The 18,519-nt window shown below is 40.7% G+C and overlaps 1 protein-coding gene across 1 annotated transcript in view; it reads right to left on the bottom strand.

Annotated features, from left to right (window-relative positions):
- Window positions 1–8,989, bottom strand: part of LOC108790764 (dystrophin-like) — a 75,331-nt gene extending 66,342 nt beyond the window's left edge. Inside the window, exons 1-3 of the mRNA XM_018561105.1 lie at window positions 8,964–8,989; window positions 5,664–5,811; window positions 4,967–5,116 (exon numbers count right to left, since the gene is read on the bottom strand). Coding sequence (XP_018416607.1) covers window positions 4,967–5,116; window positions 5,664–5,811; window positions 8,964–8,989 — 324 coding nt within the window. The remainder of the gene's footprint in view (window positions 1–4,966; window positions 5,117–5,663; window positions 5,812–8,963) is intronic.
- Window positions 8,990–18,519: the final 9,530 nt, after the last annotated feature.

Below are 18,519 nucleotides of genomic sequence, written 5' to 3'. Positions count from 1 at the left end.
ATATATATATATACACATATATTACTTAGTGTAAAACTAAGTTTTAAACAAACTTCAACTGAAAAATGGGCTATTCATTTGAAATTTCTCAGTCTGTTAGGTGACTACAAGACAAAAGTTTTTAAAAAAACCCAGACAGTCCTCCTGTATATTTTTTTCCACATTTATTCTTTACCGTGACTTTTGTCATTATTGCTGTAGGCCACTATTCTGTAAAAGTAAAGGGCATACCATAGCAGGAGGCAGCAGGTTTAAGTATGTCATCTGCAAGGTCAACACTCAGATGACATATTTCTCCACCATCAACCCCCCCCCCCCTAAAAAAAACTGGACAATTCTGTCATCTGCCGTACAATAACTTTTCTTGCGTAATTTACTGCTTCATGGTTTTCACATTGAAAATGAAAATACCTTTTGTACTTGCAAATATCATTTTAGGAAGAATGATTAATTTTAATTAGAGACCATTAAACGGTTTACAGCATCTGTGAGAAACCACCCCACTTTGATGAACTAACGGAAGCCATGCTGTCGGGGGTAATCAGCCTGCAGCTGTGAGCCCAATGAAAAGATGTTTTTCTCATCAACATAACACATTTCTTTTTATTTGCTTGTATTTTTAAACTTATTTAATCTTGATGACTTTTGTCTGAGTCGTTGGCATAACACAGTTATGTGTTTATGTATTCTACTCCATATCTCCAGTTTAGAAGATGCATAATGTACTGTAAATTGCTACAGAAAACTGGATTTTTTTTGTACAATTTTTCACAAGGTTTTCAGGTCAAACAAGGAAACAGCAATGTGGATGTTTAATCAGTTTCACTTGAGCAAGGCAATTTACTGTAAAGAAATACATTTAAAGCACATCCTTTCTTAAGCATTTATGGAGGAATTCACCATATGGTCAAAGCCACAAACATAAAGCATTTTACATTTTAGAGAGAGAGAGTGTGAAGCAGGCCAGGTTTGCAACCCAAATATTTTGGTGACAAACATGATTTTATGGATGTTTCATAATCAGGGGGTAGTTTATAAATAGAATTCTGGAAACAAATGATCAAATCCTTTGCTTCCACTATTCAATTTATGTTTGGTGTATCCCAATTAAGTAGGACCTCTTGATGACAGCTTATCCCTGCTCACCTTTGATTTATAGTAGAGAGGAATAGAAAAGTGGATTTTAATTTTTACCAGACCCCCTTGTATTGAGAAAATATTTAAAAAAAATAAAAAAATATATACATATACACACACATGCAGTGTATATATACTGTATATATATATATATATATATATACACACTATATTGCCAAAAATATTGGGACACCCCTTCAAATCATTGAATTCAGGTGTTCCAATTACCTCCATGGCCACAGGTGTATAAAATCAAGCACGTAGGCATGCTTCTAAAAACATGTGTGAAAGAATGCGTGGCTCTCAGGAGCACGGTGAATTCAAGCGTGGTATCGTGATAGGTTGCCACCTGTGCAATAAGTCCACCCGTGAAATTTCCTTGCTACTAAATATTCCACGGTCAACTGTTATTAGAAGTATAAAACAAAGTGGAAGCAACTGGGAACAACAGCAACTCAGCCACAAAGTGGTAGGCCACGTAAAATGACATAGCGGGGTCAGCGCATGCTAAGTTGCCAACTGTCTGCAGAGTCAATAACTGCAGACCTCGAAACTTCATGTGGCCTTCAGATTGGCACAATAACAGTGCATAGAGAGCTTCATGGAATGGGTTTCAATGGCCAAGCAGCTGCATCCAAACCTTACATCACCAAGTGCAATGCAAAGTGTCGGATGCAGTGATATAAAGCACGCCACCACTGGACTCTAGAGAAATAGAGACGTGTTCTCTGGAGTGACGAATCACACTTCTCTGTCTGGCGATCCGATGGGCATGTCTAGGTTTGGCGGTTGCCAGGAGAATGGTACTTGCCTGACTGCATTTTGCCAAGTGTAAAGTTTGGTGGAAGGGGGATTATGGTGTGAGGTTGTTTTTCAGGGGTTGGGCTTGGCCCCTTAGTTCCAGTGAAGGGAGCTCTTAAGGCATCAGCATACTGTGAGCTAGGCCTTCTTATCCAACATCAGTAGCTGACCTCACAAATGCGCTTCTGGTAGAATGGTAAAACATTCCCATATGCACACTCCTAAACCTTGATGGCAGCCTTCCCAGAAGAGTTGAAGCTGTTATAGGGGCTAAGGGTGGGCCAACTCAATATTGCACCCTACGAACTAAGACTGGGATGCCTTAAAGGTTCATATGCGTTTAAAGGCAGGTGTCCCAATACTTTTGGCAATATAGACATACTCTTTCATCATGCACAAGAATTAAACAGGGATTTGATTTTCATATGACAGTATAGTTAAAGGAGAACTATGAGGTAAACAATGAAGAAGCACAGGTCGGCTCTATTGATCGGGAAGTGAGCAGAAACATGCAGCCGATCCTCTCACTTCCCGATCATCTCCCTGCAGTGAGTGGTGACTGTCAGTCACCGCTCTCCGCAGGGATTCCCCCTTTCCTCAAGATCCTCCAGTGCTGAGTGGAGGAACAAAAGGGGGAGGGGGTGGGCATAGCTGGCTCTGCTTCTAGATAGGTAGAGCCAGCTGTCACTCATGCAGCTGGGTGGATCTCGATAGTATTGTCGAGATCTGTTCCGGCTGTGCCACTCCCAGTATATCTCAGGCAATAGCCCGCTATATACTGAGCTTTGGGTCATGGGAGGACATTAGTATATCTCCTCTCGTGACCCTAAAGATAACTATGGGAAAAAACACTTACCCAATTGTTCTCTTTTAATTTTAAATAAATATTACATCTTCACTAAACCACCTCCTGTCCATTGGCCGTACCTAAATGGCTGGCTGGGAGCCTTGTAGATGCAGATGGGCATTTTAAGATGTCCCTCCCCACCCCCACTCATGCGCAGCGCCCAGTGATCTTAACATAATATATTATGTCTTTCTCATCTGAGGTTTCTTTTATTATTAACTTGGATTCCATTTGTTATAACTTGTAAATGCTCATTGAATGTGGATTCTAAACCGTTATGGTATAGAATGATAGTTAGTGAAGCTTGAGTTGATCGTAACTCAAGTGCAATCCATTTCAGGTGATGTTTCTTCTGTTCTTGAATTATATTTGTAGATATGATAGTTCAGCTGAGATACTGAAAGGAGAATTATGAGGAGAGTGAAATACACCCAGCCCCATAATTAGAGCTGACATGTGGCACGGAAGCTGTGGCACATTGGCTCTATAGATCGAGAACTGAGCGATCACATACCACCGATCGCTCAGTTCCTAATCCTCTACTGCAGAGATTGATAACTGTCAATCACCGCTCCCCATTGGGATTCCCCCCTCCCCACTCTGTTCCTCCAGCACTGACTGGAGGGATGAATGGAGGAGGGGACAGGCAGAGCCAGCTAACACTCAGGCAGCAGGGTGAATCCTGACAATATTGTCGGAATCCATCCCGGCTGCAGAGCAGTTCTGCGCCATCAGCATTATGCTGAGTTTTAGGTCACAGGAGGACAAATGTCCTCCTGTGATCCCACAGAGAACTATGGCAAAATAATAAATAATCAGAACTAAGCAATAGTCAACTAGATAAACCATAGAAGTTGACATAAGTAACTTACCAGCCCAGACTGAAAACATTATTATACACTAGGAAGAAATAAATAAGAATGTTGCTTTAACAATGACTGAACTTCCAATAACTCAGATACATGTGTTAATGTATGCTATAGCTTTACAGCTTTAATTAGCATCTTCTAGGGATTCAATTAAGCAGCACATTATTTTTCAGGCATTCCTAATAGGTGCCTTATATTTTGGCACAGCAACTTTTAGCCCCAATGAAATCTAAAACTGAAAACTTAAATATCTGGGTTATCAGTAATTTAATGTCCTCATCAAGTAAAACCCTTATCTACCCGTGAAGATTTAGGGTTCATTCACACCACACAGCACGTGTTTGGTTAACGCATGCTAAAATGCATTGTTAAAATGTGTTACAGTGCATCGGAATGTGCTACACTAAGCAAAAGTGCAACATGTTCTACTTAATTTTGCAGTACACTCCAGTGCAGTGTGTTTTTATGTAGTGAAGGATATAAGACAAATTACTTTGTTCTTGCATTAGAACTGTTTTGGACAATGCTGTTGGACTGAACGAGCCCTAGCGCTTAACAACTAACCTAATCCTTAAACCCTAACACAACCTTTAAATAAACTCCTTACTTAATGCTAAAATACAAAAATATAACACTACCCCTCACTATAACTTTAATATTTTAACTTAATCCCCTAATACATGACCCTAATCCTAGCAATGTCAAAGTAGCAATAAACCTGGAACTTTTTTCCAATAATTAATCCAGATCAAACAAATATACATTGGCCAGCAAAGTATTTCTTTACATTTTTGCCCAAGCACTTACAGCATTATGGCTCCAACTCTCTCAACTCTGCTTCCCTGAACTTCCTGTCCAGTACAAGATCACAAGGGGCAGATTAATCTCCTGCAGCCATCCATCTACTAGCTTGGAGGAGTGGGGAGCGGGGGAATGGCTGTGTCTCTGTGTTCGAGGAGACACACACAGCTTACTAACATACACAATGGTGGCTCCATAGGAACCTACATGGGAAAGAATCCGCCCTAAAACAGTAGATCAGGACCAGTGCTAAGGGTAACAGCTGATTCTGCAGGATATTAAAACTTTTAATCATCACTGAGCACCACACAAGTCTCCACCTTTAACTCAAATATCATATTTGGATAGAATTACCTGTAAGCTTACTGCTATTAAAGTTAGTTGGAAGTGCTCAATATAATTATATCTTTATCAAAGCTTTCAAAAAATCATATGCAGGAAAATTGTTCCAGGATATTATACAGCTTTATTATATAAAATATAGTATCTACTGAAAAATTGATCTACTGACCTTTATCCAGCGCTGATTAGCCTCCTTGAGGCCACATTCAATCTTTCGTTTTTCTTCAGGAGCTATTGTGGCACTTACTATAGCTGTTCCTCCAGCTTCATTCAGTTGTTTCAACACCTCCTTGTGTGGCTGAAGTTCACCCACTTTAAACTGTTGAAACAAAATACATTTAATTTGAAAACTTTATTGACAGTAGAGACAACAGTTCTGGTAACAGACAAGACAGAGCCTTTTGCTTCCCCACTATGGGTGTGGCCTAATGGTGCCCACACAGAGCAATCACAAGGCTATGCTTTGTGAATAGGCAAGTGTACACAAGGGCAGAAACTTTGTCAGGGGAAAGCAACAGGTTTCCTTTAATCCCAAGTTAATTTCCTTTGTTGTTGCACTGCTTTATTTAGAGTTAGAAGCCAAAGGAAATACCTGACTCAGACATGACAGCACTGGACCATTAAGTGCTTCTAAACAAGGAGTCCATAGCTCTGTGTAAGTTATCACTGGAGTGATATAAAGAATGAAAGCAAGGTAAGAATATGCTGCTGGGAAGGGCTAAGTTAAAGTGAATCTGTTGCTTTGCCCTGTGTTCACAAAGTAGAGGTAAACGGGCTGGGGCTATGCTTGAATGTATTTTAAGGACAGAGCACTTGTAGTCAACAAAACTACATGCATATAAAAAAAAACACAAGATAAATTATACCTTGACTTTTTCCAGTAATTCATTTAACTGAGGTTCATTTCCTTGTTCTGCTTGTGTACTAGCAATTTCTTCTGCATCTTCTAACCACACTCGGAAATTATTTAATTCTTCTTGAAGTCCGTATAATTTCTTCTTCTCCTCTTCTAGTCTGGAAAATGGGGACAAGCCTGATTTCAACAAACTGTACACAAGTTCAGACTAGAGCAGAACCACTGACTGCCAGCAAAGAAATAGATGCTTTTTCAGTTTTAGTAATTATACGTTGTTTGTTTCCTCTGTCACATGCCATTTTAGATAGATAAGGGCAATTTTAGAGGGCAAAACTCTATGGACAATCATTTTTGCAACTACTATCTCATCTGACAACATGGATTAGTAGCTTGTGTTAAATTAGTTGGCTAGGGTTGCCACAGTCTAAAAGTTAAGAGATTTAAAACAGTACTGCAACACAGTATTTAGCATGCACAACAAACTTTAATAAGATTGAGGAAATCTCAGTTTGTTTTTCTTTTTGGAGGAAACCCCAATTATCTATTAGCTGCAAAGGAAATTTTTGTTCGATCCCCATGGTATGCTAATTTTTATACAATTACCATTTTAGGGTGAATGTTGAAAAAAATATTTTTCTCTATTTAATACATATCCTAAACATGCATACTGAATAAACCATTTAAAGCTGAACTCTAGCCAAACAGCCAACCACCAAGATCAAATACACATATGAGGGTTTTTTTAAGATGTCATCAAATATGTATTTTTGTTCAACCAGTCCTGAGATTTCCAAAGCCTACAGCTAACACCCATGGATCTTGTCCCTCCCCTAGCCTGTGAATAAACAGTGAAAGAAGAAACAGTAGACTGATAAGCTTAAGTCTGTTACTCTCCTCTCTCATCTTAACATATCGCCACTGCAGCACAACTGTTTGGCTCCTGGTACTGCTTCTTCTTCTCCCTGTTCTGCTATATTTGGGGTTGGACAAGGTTAATTCCAAGTTAAATCTGTGTACTTTGCATTAAAAACATGTACTGTATCTATTGGTGTATCAATTAATACAGAGCTTCATTAATTTGTGGCTTTTAAATCTGCCTGGAGTACAGCTTTAAAGCAGAAAAATAAAATAAACTTGCTGATAAACACAGCACACAAGTGCATAACCGTTATGTAATCTCAAAATGCACACATTTTAAAAGCTTACCAAGAGTGGTAATTTAACTTATTTAGGGAACTCATAGCAAAAGGGTAGATTATACAATGTTTTTCAGTTTTTCTTTGTACAAATTACTTGGGAATCATCAACAGAATGGGCAGTTTGCTGTAGATCAGGGACATCATTTTTTAACTACATACATCCAACCATGTTTGAAATGTATCCCCAACACTCACAGCTTTAAGCTTGCTATGCACTGACCAAATTGTGCCTCTTTCTTGAGGAACTGGGCACAATTAGGTCAGTAGGTGGCCCTGTCTGTGGACTCTCACCCGGCTTATTAGCATTCAGCGTGGATGGAGTAATGGAGCATTTCCATTAAGCCCAAAAGCTGAATGAAAAAAAACCTATTAGTGTATACTCAGCTTTACTTAAATGTCTTGTATTAAAGTGATACTAAACTCAGGCGTTAAATCTTAAAAATGCATTCAAGTACCTTAGCTTGTAGCTTATTTGTGCATCACTCAGCTGTAGATCCTCAAATCATCTCTGAATTGGTGCTGACACTGTCCTTCCTTCTGGATGGTGGCTACTTTTGTTTCCCATGGTCCCTGTGTCTGTTGTAAAGTAGCCACAAATCCAAGCTCGCTTTTGTGATGGACTCCGATCTCAGTAAAAATGAGTAAACTAAATATGAGATTGTAGTCCATCACAGGAGTGAGCATGGATCAGTGATTACTTTACAACACACAAACAGGGACCATGAGGAATAAAAGTAACCACCCTCCAGAAGGGAGGACAGTGTCAGCACAAATTTAGAGATGATTTTAGAATCTACACCTACATACACAATACACAAATATGATTTGACATTTTTGTTAATAGTTAGGGTACTTAAATGCATTTTTAAGATTTAACTCCTGAGTTTAGTGTACCTTTAAGAATTGATTTGGTGGATGAACACTTGCAACCAACAAATGTCTGCGTTTAATGTTAATAACATTTTCTGTCAGAATAAAACATATTTTATACCTTTAAAGTAAGTATGTTTTATAAAATAGAGAGCATTAGTATAACGAGTATTTTAAATATTTATGAAATATATAAACCTGTAATTAACTGCATGTAACTTTTAAATACCATACAAATAAAAATGACAAATAAAATTACATAAAGCAAGGATTTCAAATACAACTTTCAAAATGTAAATTCAATATTTACCATGAAACAATAAACAATAGCCACCTGTCAGAAATGACCCGTCAGTGATTTGAATCCAGTAAATTATTATTGGCTGGTATCTGCACTACCTTACTGAATAAGCTTCATAGAATGCAGGACATGTTCGGTTACAAGACAATTATTCTTGTATACACATTTGCTATGCACTTTTGAATGTGAGACTACATTATCTGCTAATGATATAGCCCCACATTCAGTGAAAATACTAAACTATATAAACCTTATCATAGCTTCTACTAAACTGAGACTTTTGTGCTGGTTACGCTTTCTTGGGGAATTTTACTCTGTCAAAGTATTCAGTGAAAAGCTTACATTTTTTGCTTGTGAAATATTCTTGCATTATTCATAAAAGTTTGGTGGAAAGATTAAAAATGTCACAGTCATCTGCAAACACATTGTGGATAAATAATTAAACTATTTTTTGGCTATACTGTCTGTCACTGCACAGTAAATATCAACTGAGCTATTAACATTTAAACACCATCAAAATAACAAAATATTATCTTATTCTGTTCAACCGCTTCTACAAACTCATCTATACAATTAAAATATTGCTTTCTTGCTTCAATATTATTTATGAATTTCTGATTTATGCATTGTTGCACAAGATATTTACATATAAATGTGCTTGTAACATACGCATTTTATTATAACTCTTCTATAAAAATAACTATATAGTTTAAGTGTATATGACTTTTGCAATGTTAATGCAGTGGTTAAATAATTTATACTATCAGTATGATGTAGCAGCATTGTAAAGGTTTTTGGGCTTACCTGCAGTAAAGAAGAACTCCAGGAAATCTAACAACGAACGATACAAGCATCTCCTGATATTACAGGATTGGAGGCGGGCTCTGGGACTCACAAGACCGCAGCGTACGCAGACAACCTTCTATTATATGTTACTCACCCGGAGGTGTCACTCCCTAACCTCATGTCGGCCTTGACAGTGTACGGGAAGCTGTCAGATTTTAAAATTAATTTCTCCAAATCGGAGGCCCTGAGTGTGTCCATACCTGACCCGCGCCTCTGCCGTCTTAAGTCGTCCTTTCCTTTTAAATGGGCAGACTCTCATATTACATATCTGGGAGTGTCACTGCCATCTGATCTCCGGAGAGTTTTCTCTCTTAACTTTATCCCACTCCAACGTCGCATCGTCACGGACTTACGCTCCTGGGAGCGCCCCGCATTCACGTTGTTTGGACGCAATAATATCTTAAAGATGACGATCCTGCCTCGGTTACTGTACTTACTCCAGACTCTCCCGGTTTCGCTCCCTGCGACCTACCTTAGGCAGTTGAGATCGACCTTTTTAGCTTTCGTGTGGGCTAACAAACGGGCTCGGATTCGGCACCAGCTACTGACCAGGTCCAGAGAGGAGGGTGGCATACACTTCCCAGACCCATGCATTTACTACAAAGCGGCCATGCTGGCTATAGTGGTGGATTGGTGCTGTAATGCACATCACAAGTTGTGGGTGGCATTGGAACAGGAGACCTGCCCCTTTCCATTGTGGGGCATACCGTGGATTCGCCCTGCTCTGCCAATGTCGCAATGGACGAACCCGCTGGTGGGGGCTACGATGAGAGCAGCCAGTGGCATATTTGCCACCTCTGCCCTCTACACGATGCCCTCGCCCATACTACCGATAGTGGGTAATCCCCATTTCATACCAGGCCTACGGGGCCCGTTGCGTGGTGTGCTGACGGCAGGGAACTGCACCAGAGCCTATCACTTCAGAGCAGCAGCGGGCTGGATGTCGGCTTTGCAGATCCAGAGTAGGGTAGAGCCCGTCCTCAGTCCTTGGCAGGCTCTACAGATAGGCCACTACCTGCGTTCTGGTGGGGACCAGAGCCCGTTGCTCAGACCACTGACAGAATTTGAAAATGTATGCCTGAAAGCCAACCCGACCACACATACCCTGTCCGTACTGGTCGGCAGTCTGCGAGCTCAGCCGACTGACCAACCGCCATACTTTATCAGACAATGGGCAGCGGATCTGGACATTGAGCTTACCCCTCCACAGATCGAGCAAATGTAATACTTTGCCACTAAGTCTTCTATAGCCAACAGGTATCAAGAAGCGGGTTACAAGCTGCTGACTAGGTGGTACAGGGTCCCAACAGTCCTCCACCGCATGTACCCAGCATCTTCACCCATGTGTTGGAGATGCGACGATACTGTAGGAACCCTTAAACATATTTTCTGGGACTGCCCACTGATCCAACCATTCTGGCACAAGGTGGCTGACCTAATACGGAGGATAACGGGATTGGACCTGCCGTTTACTCCTTCGGTCTTTCTCCTTCACCTTGCACCGCTTTCACGGAAAGCATACAATCGCTCCTTGGTGATCCACCTGATTAATGCAGCGAGGGCCTGTGTCCCCGCCCAGTGGAAGAGCTCACAGCCCCCTACAATTGCAATGTGGCTGCGGAGGGTGGAGGAGATTAAATCGATGGAGGACCTGACCTCATCCCTGCGGGACACACAGGACAAATTTGTGCTTACGTGGGCGACATGGATCCAGTTTCGAACCACAGTAGTACTCCAGGGCACGTTTAACCTGAGTGCGCAGCCCGCCTGACGGGAGAGAACCGCTCCTCATCAGCTCCAGGCTCAGGGTGTGCGGGGTTGGGGGAGATGAAGTGTGCTGCTCTCTCTCTCTAGTCTATCTCAGTATTTTTTTTTCTTCTGTCCTTTCCTTTGGCTAAGGTTTTCCTTTTAGTCTACTCTTTGCAGCAGTACTGCTGCATGTTCTCTGTTCGTTGAGTGGTTGGTGAATGGATGTTATCACCGGCTACTACACGGTTGTATCTGTTAAAAATATGGAAAACTCACAAGGTATTGCTGGGGCCCCACAATATATGTTTGAGATTATTGTTGCACTATATCTACTTGATTGCCAATGGTGTGTGCTTTCTGTGAATGTAACTGCGGAGGACTCCGCCTATCCTGTACTTGGCTGTATCTGTGGTGTGTGCCTTGCTTACCTTTATAAATAAAGAATTTGAAGAAAAAAAAAAATGAAAGCTAAGTTTATGGGACTAGAACTATGACGGGAGTACGGTGCGGTTTTCTCGGCTGGAGATTTAGGCGACAAAACTGAACTGAAACTAAAAAAATTCAGATAACTAAAATGCGACTAAGACTAAAATGCATATTTCTTTTGGTTTTAGTTTACCGTATATACTCGAGTATAAGCCGTCCCGAATATAAGCCGAGGTACCTAATTTTACCACAAAAAACTGGGGAAAAGTATTGACTCGAATATAAGCCGAGGGTGGGAAATGAGGCAGCTACTGGTAGATAGATACCAATAAAATTACATGAATATTTATTTAAAAGAAAAATAACCTAGCTCTGTAAGTGGAAAAGGGGGTACAGGGCTACATATCATGTACTACGGATCATTTAACCCATTCATGTTAGCAGAGGATCATTGTAAATGTATTGTTGCAGGCACTCTATATGTACATGTACTATATACTACATATAGAATGCACTGAACAATAGATTTACAATTATCCTCTGCTAATATGAATGGGTTAAATGATCCATAGTACAGGGCTACATACAGATCATTTAATACATTCATGTTAGTATAATTGTAAATGTATTGTCTGCACTGTATTAGCAGTATATACTACATATAGAATGCACTGAACAATAGATTTACAATTATCCTCTGCTAATATGAATGGGTTAAATGATCCATAGTACAGGGCTACATACAGATCATTTAATACATTCATGTTAGTATAATTGTAAATGTATTGTCTGCACTGTATTAGCAGTATATACTACATATAGAATGCACTGAACAATAGATTTACAATTATCCTCTGCTAATATGAATGGGTTAAATGATCCGTAGTACATGATATGTAGCCCTGTACCCCCTTTTCCACTTACAGAGCTAGGTTATTTTTCTTTTAAATAAATATTCATGTAATTTTATTGGTATCTATCTACCAGTAGCTGCCTCATTTCCCACCCTCGGCTTATATTCGAGTCAATACTTTTCCCCAGTTTTTTGTGGTAAAATTAGGTACCTCGGCTTATATTCGGGACGGCTTATACTCGAGTATATACAGTACTTTTGCCGCCGAAATCTCCAGTGGAGAGGATTGCGGTGTGTTTTTGTCATGGTTTTAGTCCTATTAACTTCGTTTTTATTTAGTTTTCATCAGTGAAAACATGCAGATGACGAAAACTATGACGAAACATTTTAGTCGATTAAATCAACACTGGCTCTTCCCTCTCTCCACCAAACACACCCGAACAGTCAGATTAAGCCTGAGGATCAGTTTCCCGTCAATGGACACCTTTACATGTTATTGGTCCTTAGAACACTAGAGCCTAAGGGAGAAGAGGCAGAGGGGACTGGTCTAGCAGCCAAGTAGCACCGAGGATCAGGTATGTACATTTTCTTTTTTTTTTTAGCCCTTAGACCAAAATGAGCAGTTAACCGTTGGGTATCCTAACTGCAAGGGTTAATTTTGAGATTTCTGGAGTTCTTCTGTAAAGGTTAGAGTTCTAGGGCTTCACACCAAAATGCACTATGCTGCAGCACATGCATTTTTGTATAATGCACCTCAATGCATGAAAATTGAGTGCATACTGCATTGTTTGCCAGCACAGAACATTGCAACACACATCATGTGCTTTGGTGCATTGCAGCACAGCCAAATTGTGGATTGGGAATGTAAATAATGCATGCTGCATTGGCAAGTGTTGCGGTAATGCGTGTGTTTTACTTCACTGGAATAAGCCTCTGAAGCAGTGGTTCTCAACCTTTCTAGGGCCGGGACCCCTTGGTAACATTTGCCAAGTTGTGGTGACCCCCAAAGGTAAAATTTAGGGATGATGCGGCTGCTGCAGCGACATCTGGAGGCGTGGCAGGAGAACTGACACTGCTGCGCTAGGAGAGAGCTGAGGAGGACTCTCACCTTGCACAGCGACCCACAGGTTGAGAACCACTGCTATAGGCAAAGACAGGACCGGGCTCTGCAGCTGGAACTAGAAGAATTTGATTTAATGTGTGTGGCTATATAACATATGAGGTACATACTCTGCAGTACTGTCACTGATAGGGATGGGCTCGGGCGTGTTCGCAGCTCCACGTGTCGAGCCCGCCAGGAAGCTGACAGTGTGCAGTGCCAATCACAGGCACTGAGACATTTCCCGATCTCTGCAGCTGCGGACCGGGAAAATGGAACGCATAGCTAGAGGTGTGTTTTACATATTTTTTTGCTTGAATACATACATATTGCACCCGCCCTCTGCTGCTGTCAATCACTAGAAGGGGACCTGATGGAGAACTTCAGGTCCCCCTCTGCTGATTGGTAGCATCAGGGGGCGGGTGCAATAGCTAGTTTGCTATTGGCTTTTGCAAAGTGAAATAGCCAATAGGAATCTAGCTATGCATTCCTATGGTGGTTTTTTTTTCTTACTGACTGCGGCCCAGATGTCAGAAAAAAAAAAACAGAGCAGAGAAAGGTTTACTCTGCTCTAACCCTGGAGAAAGTTTTTTTTTTTTTTAAAACATGTTTTCTTTATTTTGAATTTTGCATAGATTCGTACATAGTATAATGCAGAATACCCAAAAGGGTATCTGACTTACGGCTGCCCCCGATTTAAAAAAAAAAACAGAGCAGAGAAAGGTCCTGACCTTTCCGGGAGAAAGTGTTTCTCTCCCGGCGGCCGAGAGCCACTAGGCGACCCCTGGCAAATCATCATTCGACCCCCGAGGGGGTCCCGACCCACAGGTTGAGAACCACTGCTCTAAAGCCACATTGTTTCTTATTATTTATTTAGTTAAGCTCCCATTTTGGTCAGAAGTCATGCAACCTATTTGCAATGCTTTTGCTTTACCAAACAATTGGCATCCAAAAGTGTGCATTCTAGGGGTTCAGGTTAATTGTAAGGGGATTTTTTATGTTGTAATTGCAAATTGATAAACATGAAATGGAAATTCTTAGTTTATCCAACAAGTGGCTTTTGCTAAAGCCATTTCCTTGTCACAATATTACTAAAGGAGCCCCTTGCAGTTCAAAATAAAATTTATAGTTACATTTTCCTCTGACAAATAAAATGCTTCATATATTTTCTGAATGGTTACTAATAAATGTGGGTAATATACTCTTGGGGAATTCTGTACATGGCTTCTGTCAGGTTACAGGCTTGGTGGTTATGGTCTTGTTCCCCTCAGCTCCCCTTACCTTGTATAGTGTTAATAAACAAGTATGAGTGGGCATGTGAAAGTATAGTGTGTTATGTGGGAATAAGTAGGAGAGACTCTGAGTTATATTGCTCCAAGGGAGTTTGTTATGGTCCCCACTGATCACCAGGCTAAGGTAAGGTGAAATTTTTTAAAATAACATTTTAAATGTTTTATTATTTTATGTTCCTGGGCCATTTTTAAATGTCCTGGGAACAAAAAATAAAACATTTTTTTTAAATACTCAGCTGATCTGATCCACTGACAAGCGCAGTGTCCCGGCTCTCACACTGTCATTATATGCATACAGAGCATGCCGGTTACTATTTAAACCGGCGCGCTGTGTGCAGCTTCTGAGAAGATACACTATTAGTGTAGCGGGAGTGATGCAAAATGCGCAGCAGGCTTCTCCGCTACGTTAATAGCGTATCTTCTCAGAAGCTGCACACAGCGCACCGGTTTAAATAGTAACTGGCATGCTCTGTATGCATATAATGACAGCCTGAGAGACGGGAGTCTGCGCTTGTTGGTCATTCCAGGGATCAGGTGAGTATTAAAGGGTTATTAAACCCTCTGGCTTTTTTGCATATATAAAGCTAGCAAGCAGTAGATATATGCAAAAAGTTTGAAAAAAACAAAGCGCTTTAACAGCGGTTTAAACTTACCTTGTCTTTGCCGCGCACTCTCGTCCGAAAATCCGAACGTGCTCAGGCAGCCGCAAAGCATCTTGGGGCGGGCGCATGCGCAGTTCGGATTTTTGGCCGGTAGACGAGGAGAGACACAAGGTAAGTCTATGGACGCGTGCAGATACCGTGGGACAGGAAGGACAGAGGAGTCAGCGCTGGATCGGAGACCCGTCGCACCGCTGGAGGGACAGATGAAAACATCAGGAAAGAAGAAGATCTGTGTATTACATCACTTCTGGTGTCACTGTACACAGTCTCCGGCTCTCAGAGCCAGGACAAGAAGCTGGGAAAGCAGATGTCGGCTTCCTCAGCTTGTTTGGGGTCTCTAGGTGACATTAGGGGTCTAAAAGACCCCTGATGCCTCCATAAAGAGGACCTGTCACACCCTATCTGCTATTACACAGGGTGCTTGTTAGTCCCCTATGTAATACCAATAGGGTTAGTGTACAAAAAAAAGTGTTTAAAAATTAAAGTAACATAAAAAAAATGGGGAAACATTTTTTTAAGTCCCCCGCCCCCCAGATACACACGCGTCGGAGCGCCTACGTGCGAAAAACGACAATTGTGCTGCACATGTTACATATCGCCTCGAACGTCGCAGTGAGAGCAATAATTACATTTTGATGCTGATACAGCAACGCATCCCTGCTTTCTTTCCTCCCCGCTGGGCGCTGCTCTGTGTCCCAGCGGGGAGGATAGAAAGTGAAAACCGGCCGAGCGCCAAGATTGGTTATTATTTATTGTATCCCATGTTCTCCACTTTCCCCTTAGAGAGTTACACCTCCCCCCCTTTTTTTTTTCTTTCTCTCCACCCCAAAGCTATATGTCGCTTTCTGACCCATGTACTATCAAAGCTTTGTACACCACGTGCATAATAACCGCTACTTTACTTCGCTTTTATGATAGGTGCCATATTTTTGGCCTTAATTGTACTAATCTGTATGGTCCCTAGCATTTTCAGGTCCCACTGGCTTTACAGGACTGGCTTATGATACACCTATGCAATTATTGGGCTTTTGGCAATGTTTTCTTTTGTTATCTTGTCCTCTGACACATTATATTGTATGGGTCTTGCAACTGTGCTTTTCATCACCTGTATTGTGAAAAATGTTGAATAAAAACTATGGTTAAAAAAAAGATGCTACAATTAAACAACTTTACCCATGGTTTATTTTTTGGTGCCCCTTACCCTGCTGACTAAGAACTTTCTATAGTAAACTCATCCTTGATTTATAATCACATTGTAAAAAGAACCGCAATGATGTAAGATAGCTTTTGTGACCAGTAGTAATACATGAGATTGATCTACAATTAGTTCAATCTATATAATAAAAGTGGTATGCCTTTTGGCTTGAAACATTAAATTGTGTTCTAAACCACAGGACAAAGGTAATTCTTCTCATAATCCCCAGTAGGATATGTGATGTGTATATTGGCATGGACAGAGGAATATCAATGGGTTCTAAAGGCTAATTACACTGGAAAAAATAGCACAAGAAATAGAATAAGCAATTACTGTAAAACATACTAATGTAGAACAGATGTACAGGATGGCATAGTAGCACCAGAAAATCCCTAAGCCAGGCACAGTGTATCATATGACATCCAACAAGTTAAATGTTCACTTCTTGTTGATTCACTTGGGAACTTCACTTTATTTACAAAGACAATCAAGGGTGTTAAACTTGCCCAATGTATTCCCCATTATGTAAACTAAGCAAATAACTTGGAAATCTGGGTACAAGGCTTTAATGTGGCCTTAAAAAAGAGGCAGAGATGCAAACTACTTAGAGGAAATATTGTCACTGAGTTTTCTAAAAGAGTTAGGCTGTAAAGCTGAAATTTTGCTTAGCTACCACAATAATATAAACGTTATTCCCAGTGATCATGTAGTAGAGTAGAACAGCTTAAAAATCTACTCCAGGTGTAATCACAAATATACAGTACATGCTCTGTCCCAGATATTTCATACAGCTGGCTATTATAGCTCATTAAATTCAAGCTCTTATGTTAAACCTTCAATAGGAAAATCACAGCTGAACTCTAACTAGTAACTGAGATAAACCTGGACTCATTTCGCTCTTATAATTTTTATGCAACAGTAAAATGTTTTTTTTACTGTTGCTTCCCAACAGGTCTCAAATGAGGATGATGCTAATGGTATTGATTTCCCAATGGTGTACAGAATATCCACTTAGGTAAGTGAAGAGCGTTCGCTTTAACCATCCAACCATTTTCAAGAAAAACATCCTTTTTTGTTTGTTTTATTTCCTTTGCACATTATAGGGTAAACACAGTTTAACCTGATTAAATAAACGTTAACATTCATTTTGCAAATGACTCTAAGTAAATCAACCTCGAAGAATTGTATTGTTCATTTACACTACTGGAATCTCAGGGCACTTACAACTAGTCTTATCTTGTATCTACAAATCTGACAGTATACATCACATGACTACTGCATTCTAAAGCAATAATTAAATGTCTTTTTAGGAGAGATGAAATGTTAGAGCTTTTGTCAGGTTTTAATTGCTGTCTGGGTCCCTACTGAGGAGTATCACTCATCAGTATTACAACTGTCTTGGGGAATATTTCCCCTACACTATCCACAACTAAAATTTTGCCTCTCCCGGCTGGTCGGCGGCCTGTCTGGCAGTAACACTGCCTTATGGTCAGCGTCCCTTGGTGAAGGGACTGGAATATGGGGTCTAAAGGGCCCTGGGATGGCGGCGTTCTAGTTGCAGTTTTTACCTCGGCATCAGGTTCCTGTGTCGGCGGGGGAGGCGGCTCGCAGGGAGCGTCGTGGTTGCTAGGCTGCAGCTGCGGCGCGACGTGAAGAGGGAAGGCGGAGGCTCGGGGCGTGCTGGCGTCCTGTTGTCATGACGACGGGGCAGGATTTAATCGGCGCTCCAGAGGAGCTTTTTTCCTCCTCTTCCGATCTGCGGTCTGCTGTTCTATACGCCGACGAGGGGGCTATACGAGGCTCTCTACAGGTTAGTGCTTTTTTCCTGGGCTCGGGCTCTGTATGCTGGAATGTTGGTTTATGTTGTCCCCTTCCAATTCTAATCCATTAAGAATATTGAGTTTTTTAGCGGGGTGTGTAGATATTTCCTCTCTAGGGTAGTGGTATTAATTTGGTTGTTTTTTACTGAGGTGGAAGCATAATATTTTTTGATATTTAGCTTCCTGATAAATTTTTGAATATCAATGAATGTGTTAAATTTATTGAGGTTATGTGCCGGAGTTTCCCTGGTTTATTTATTTTATATTCATATATTTATAATATATTATTTTATATTTTTTTTTACCTTTAGCGCTGTGACAACACCCACACCCCACCTTTATCACTTCTCATAGCAGCTTCAGGCTTACCACTGATAGTCTACTTTCCATAAGCGCAGATCTTTGTTGCAATCATCTTTGGGTAGTCCCTGTTTTCTTGCAGCTATGGAAATTTGTAACTTTTTAAACAATCGACTGATTAATCTAGAGGAAGTTTTCAGTTTTGAAAGGATTTCTACCACAAACACCCAGCAGGATTTCAAATCCCTCAAATG

This window comes from Nanorana parkeri, unplaced genomic scaffold (assembly GCF_000935625.1).
Source record: "Nanorana parkeri isolate BGI_ZX_2015 unplaced genomic scaffold, ASM93562v1 scaffold500, whole genome shotgun sequence".
NCBI lineage: Eukaryota > Metazoa > Chordata > Amphibia > Anura > Dicroglossidae > Nanorana > Nanorana parkeri.
This window is presented reverse-complemented; position numbering and strand designations above follow the sequence as displayed.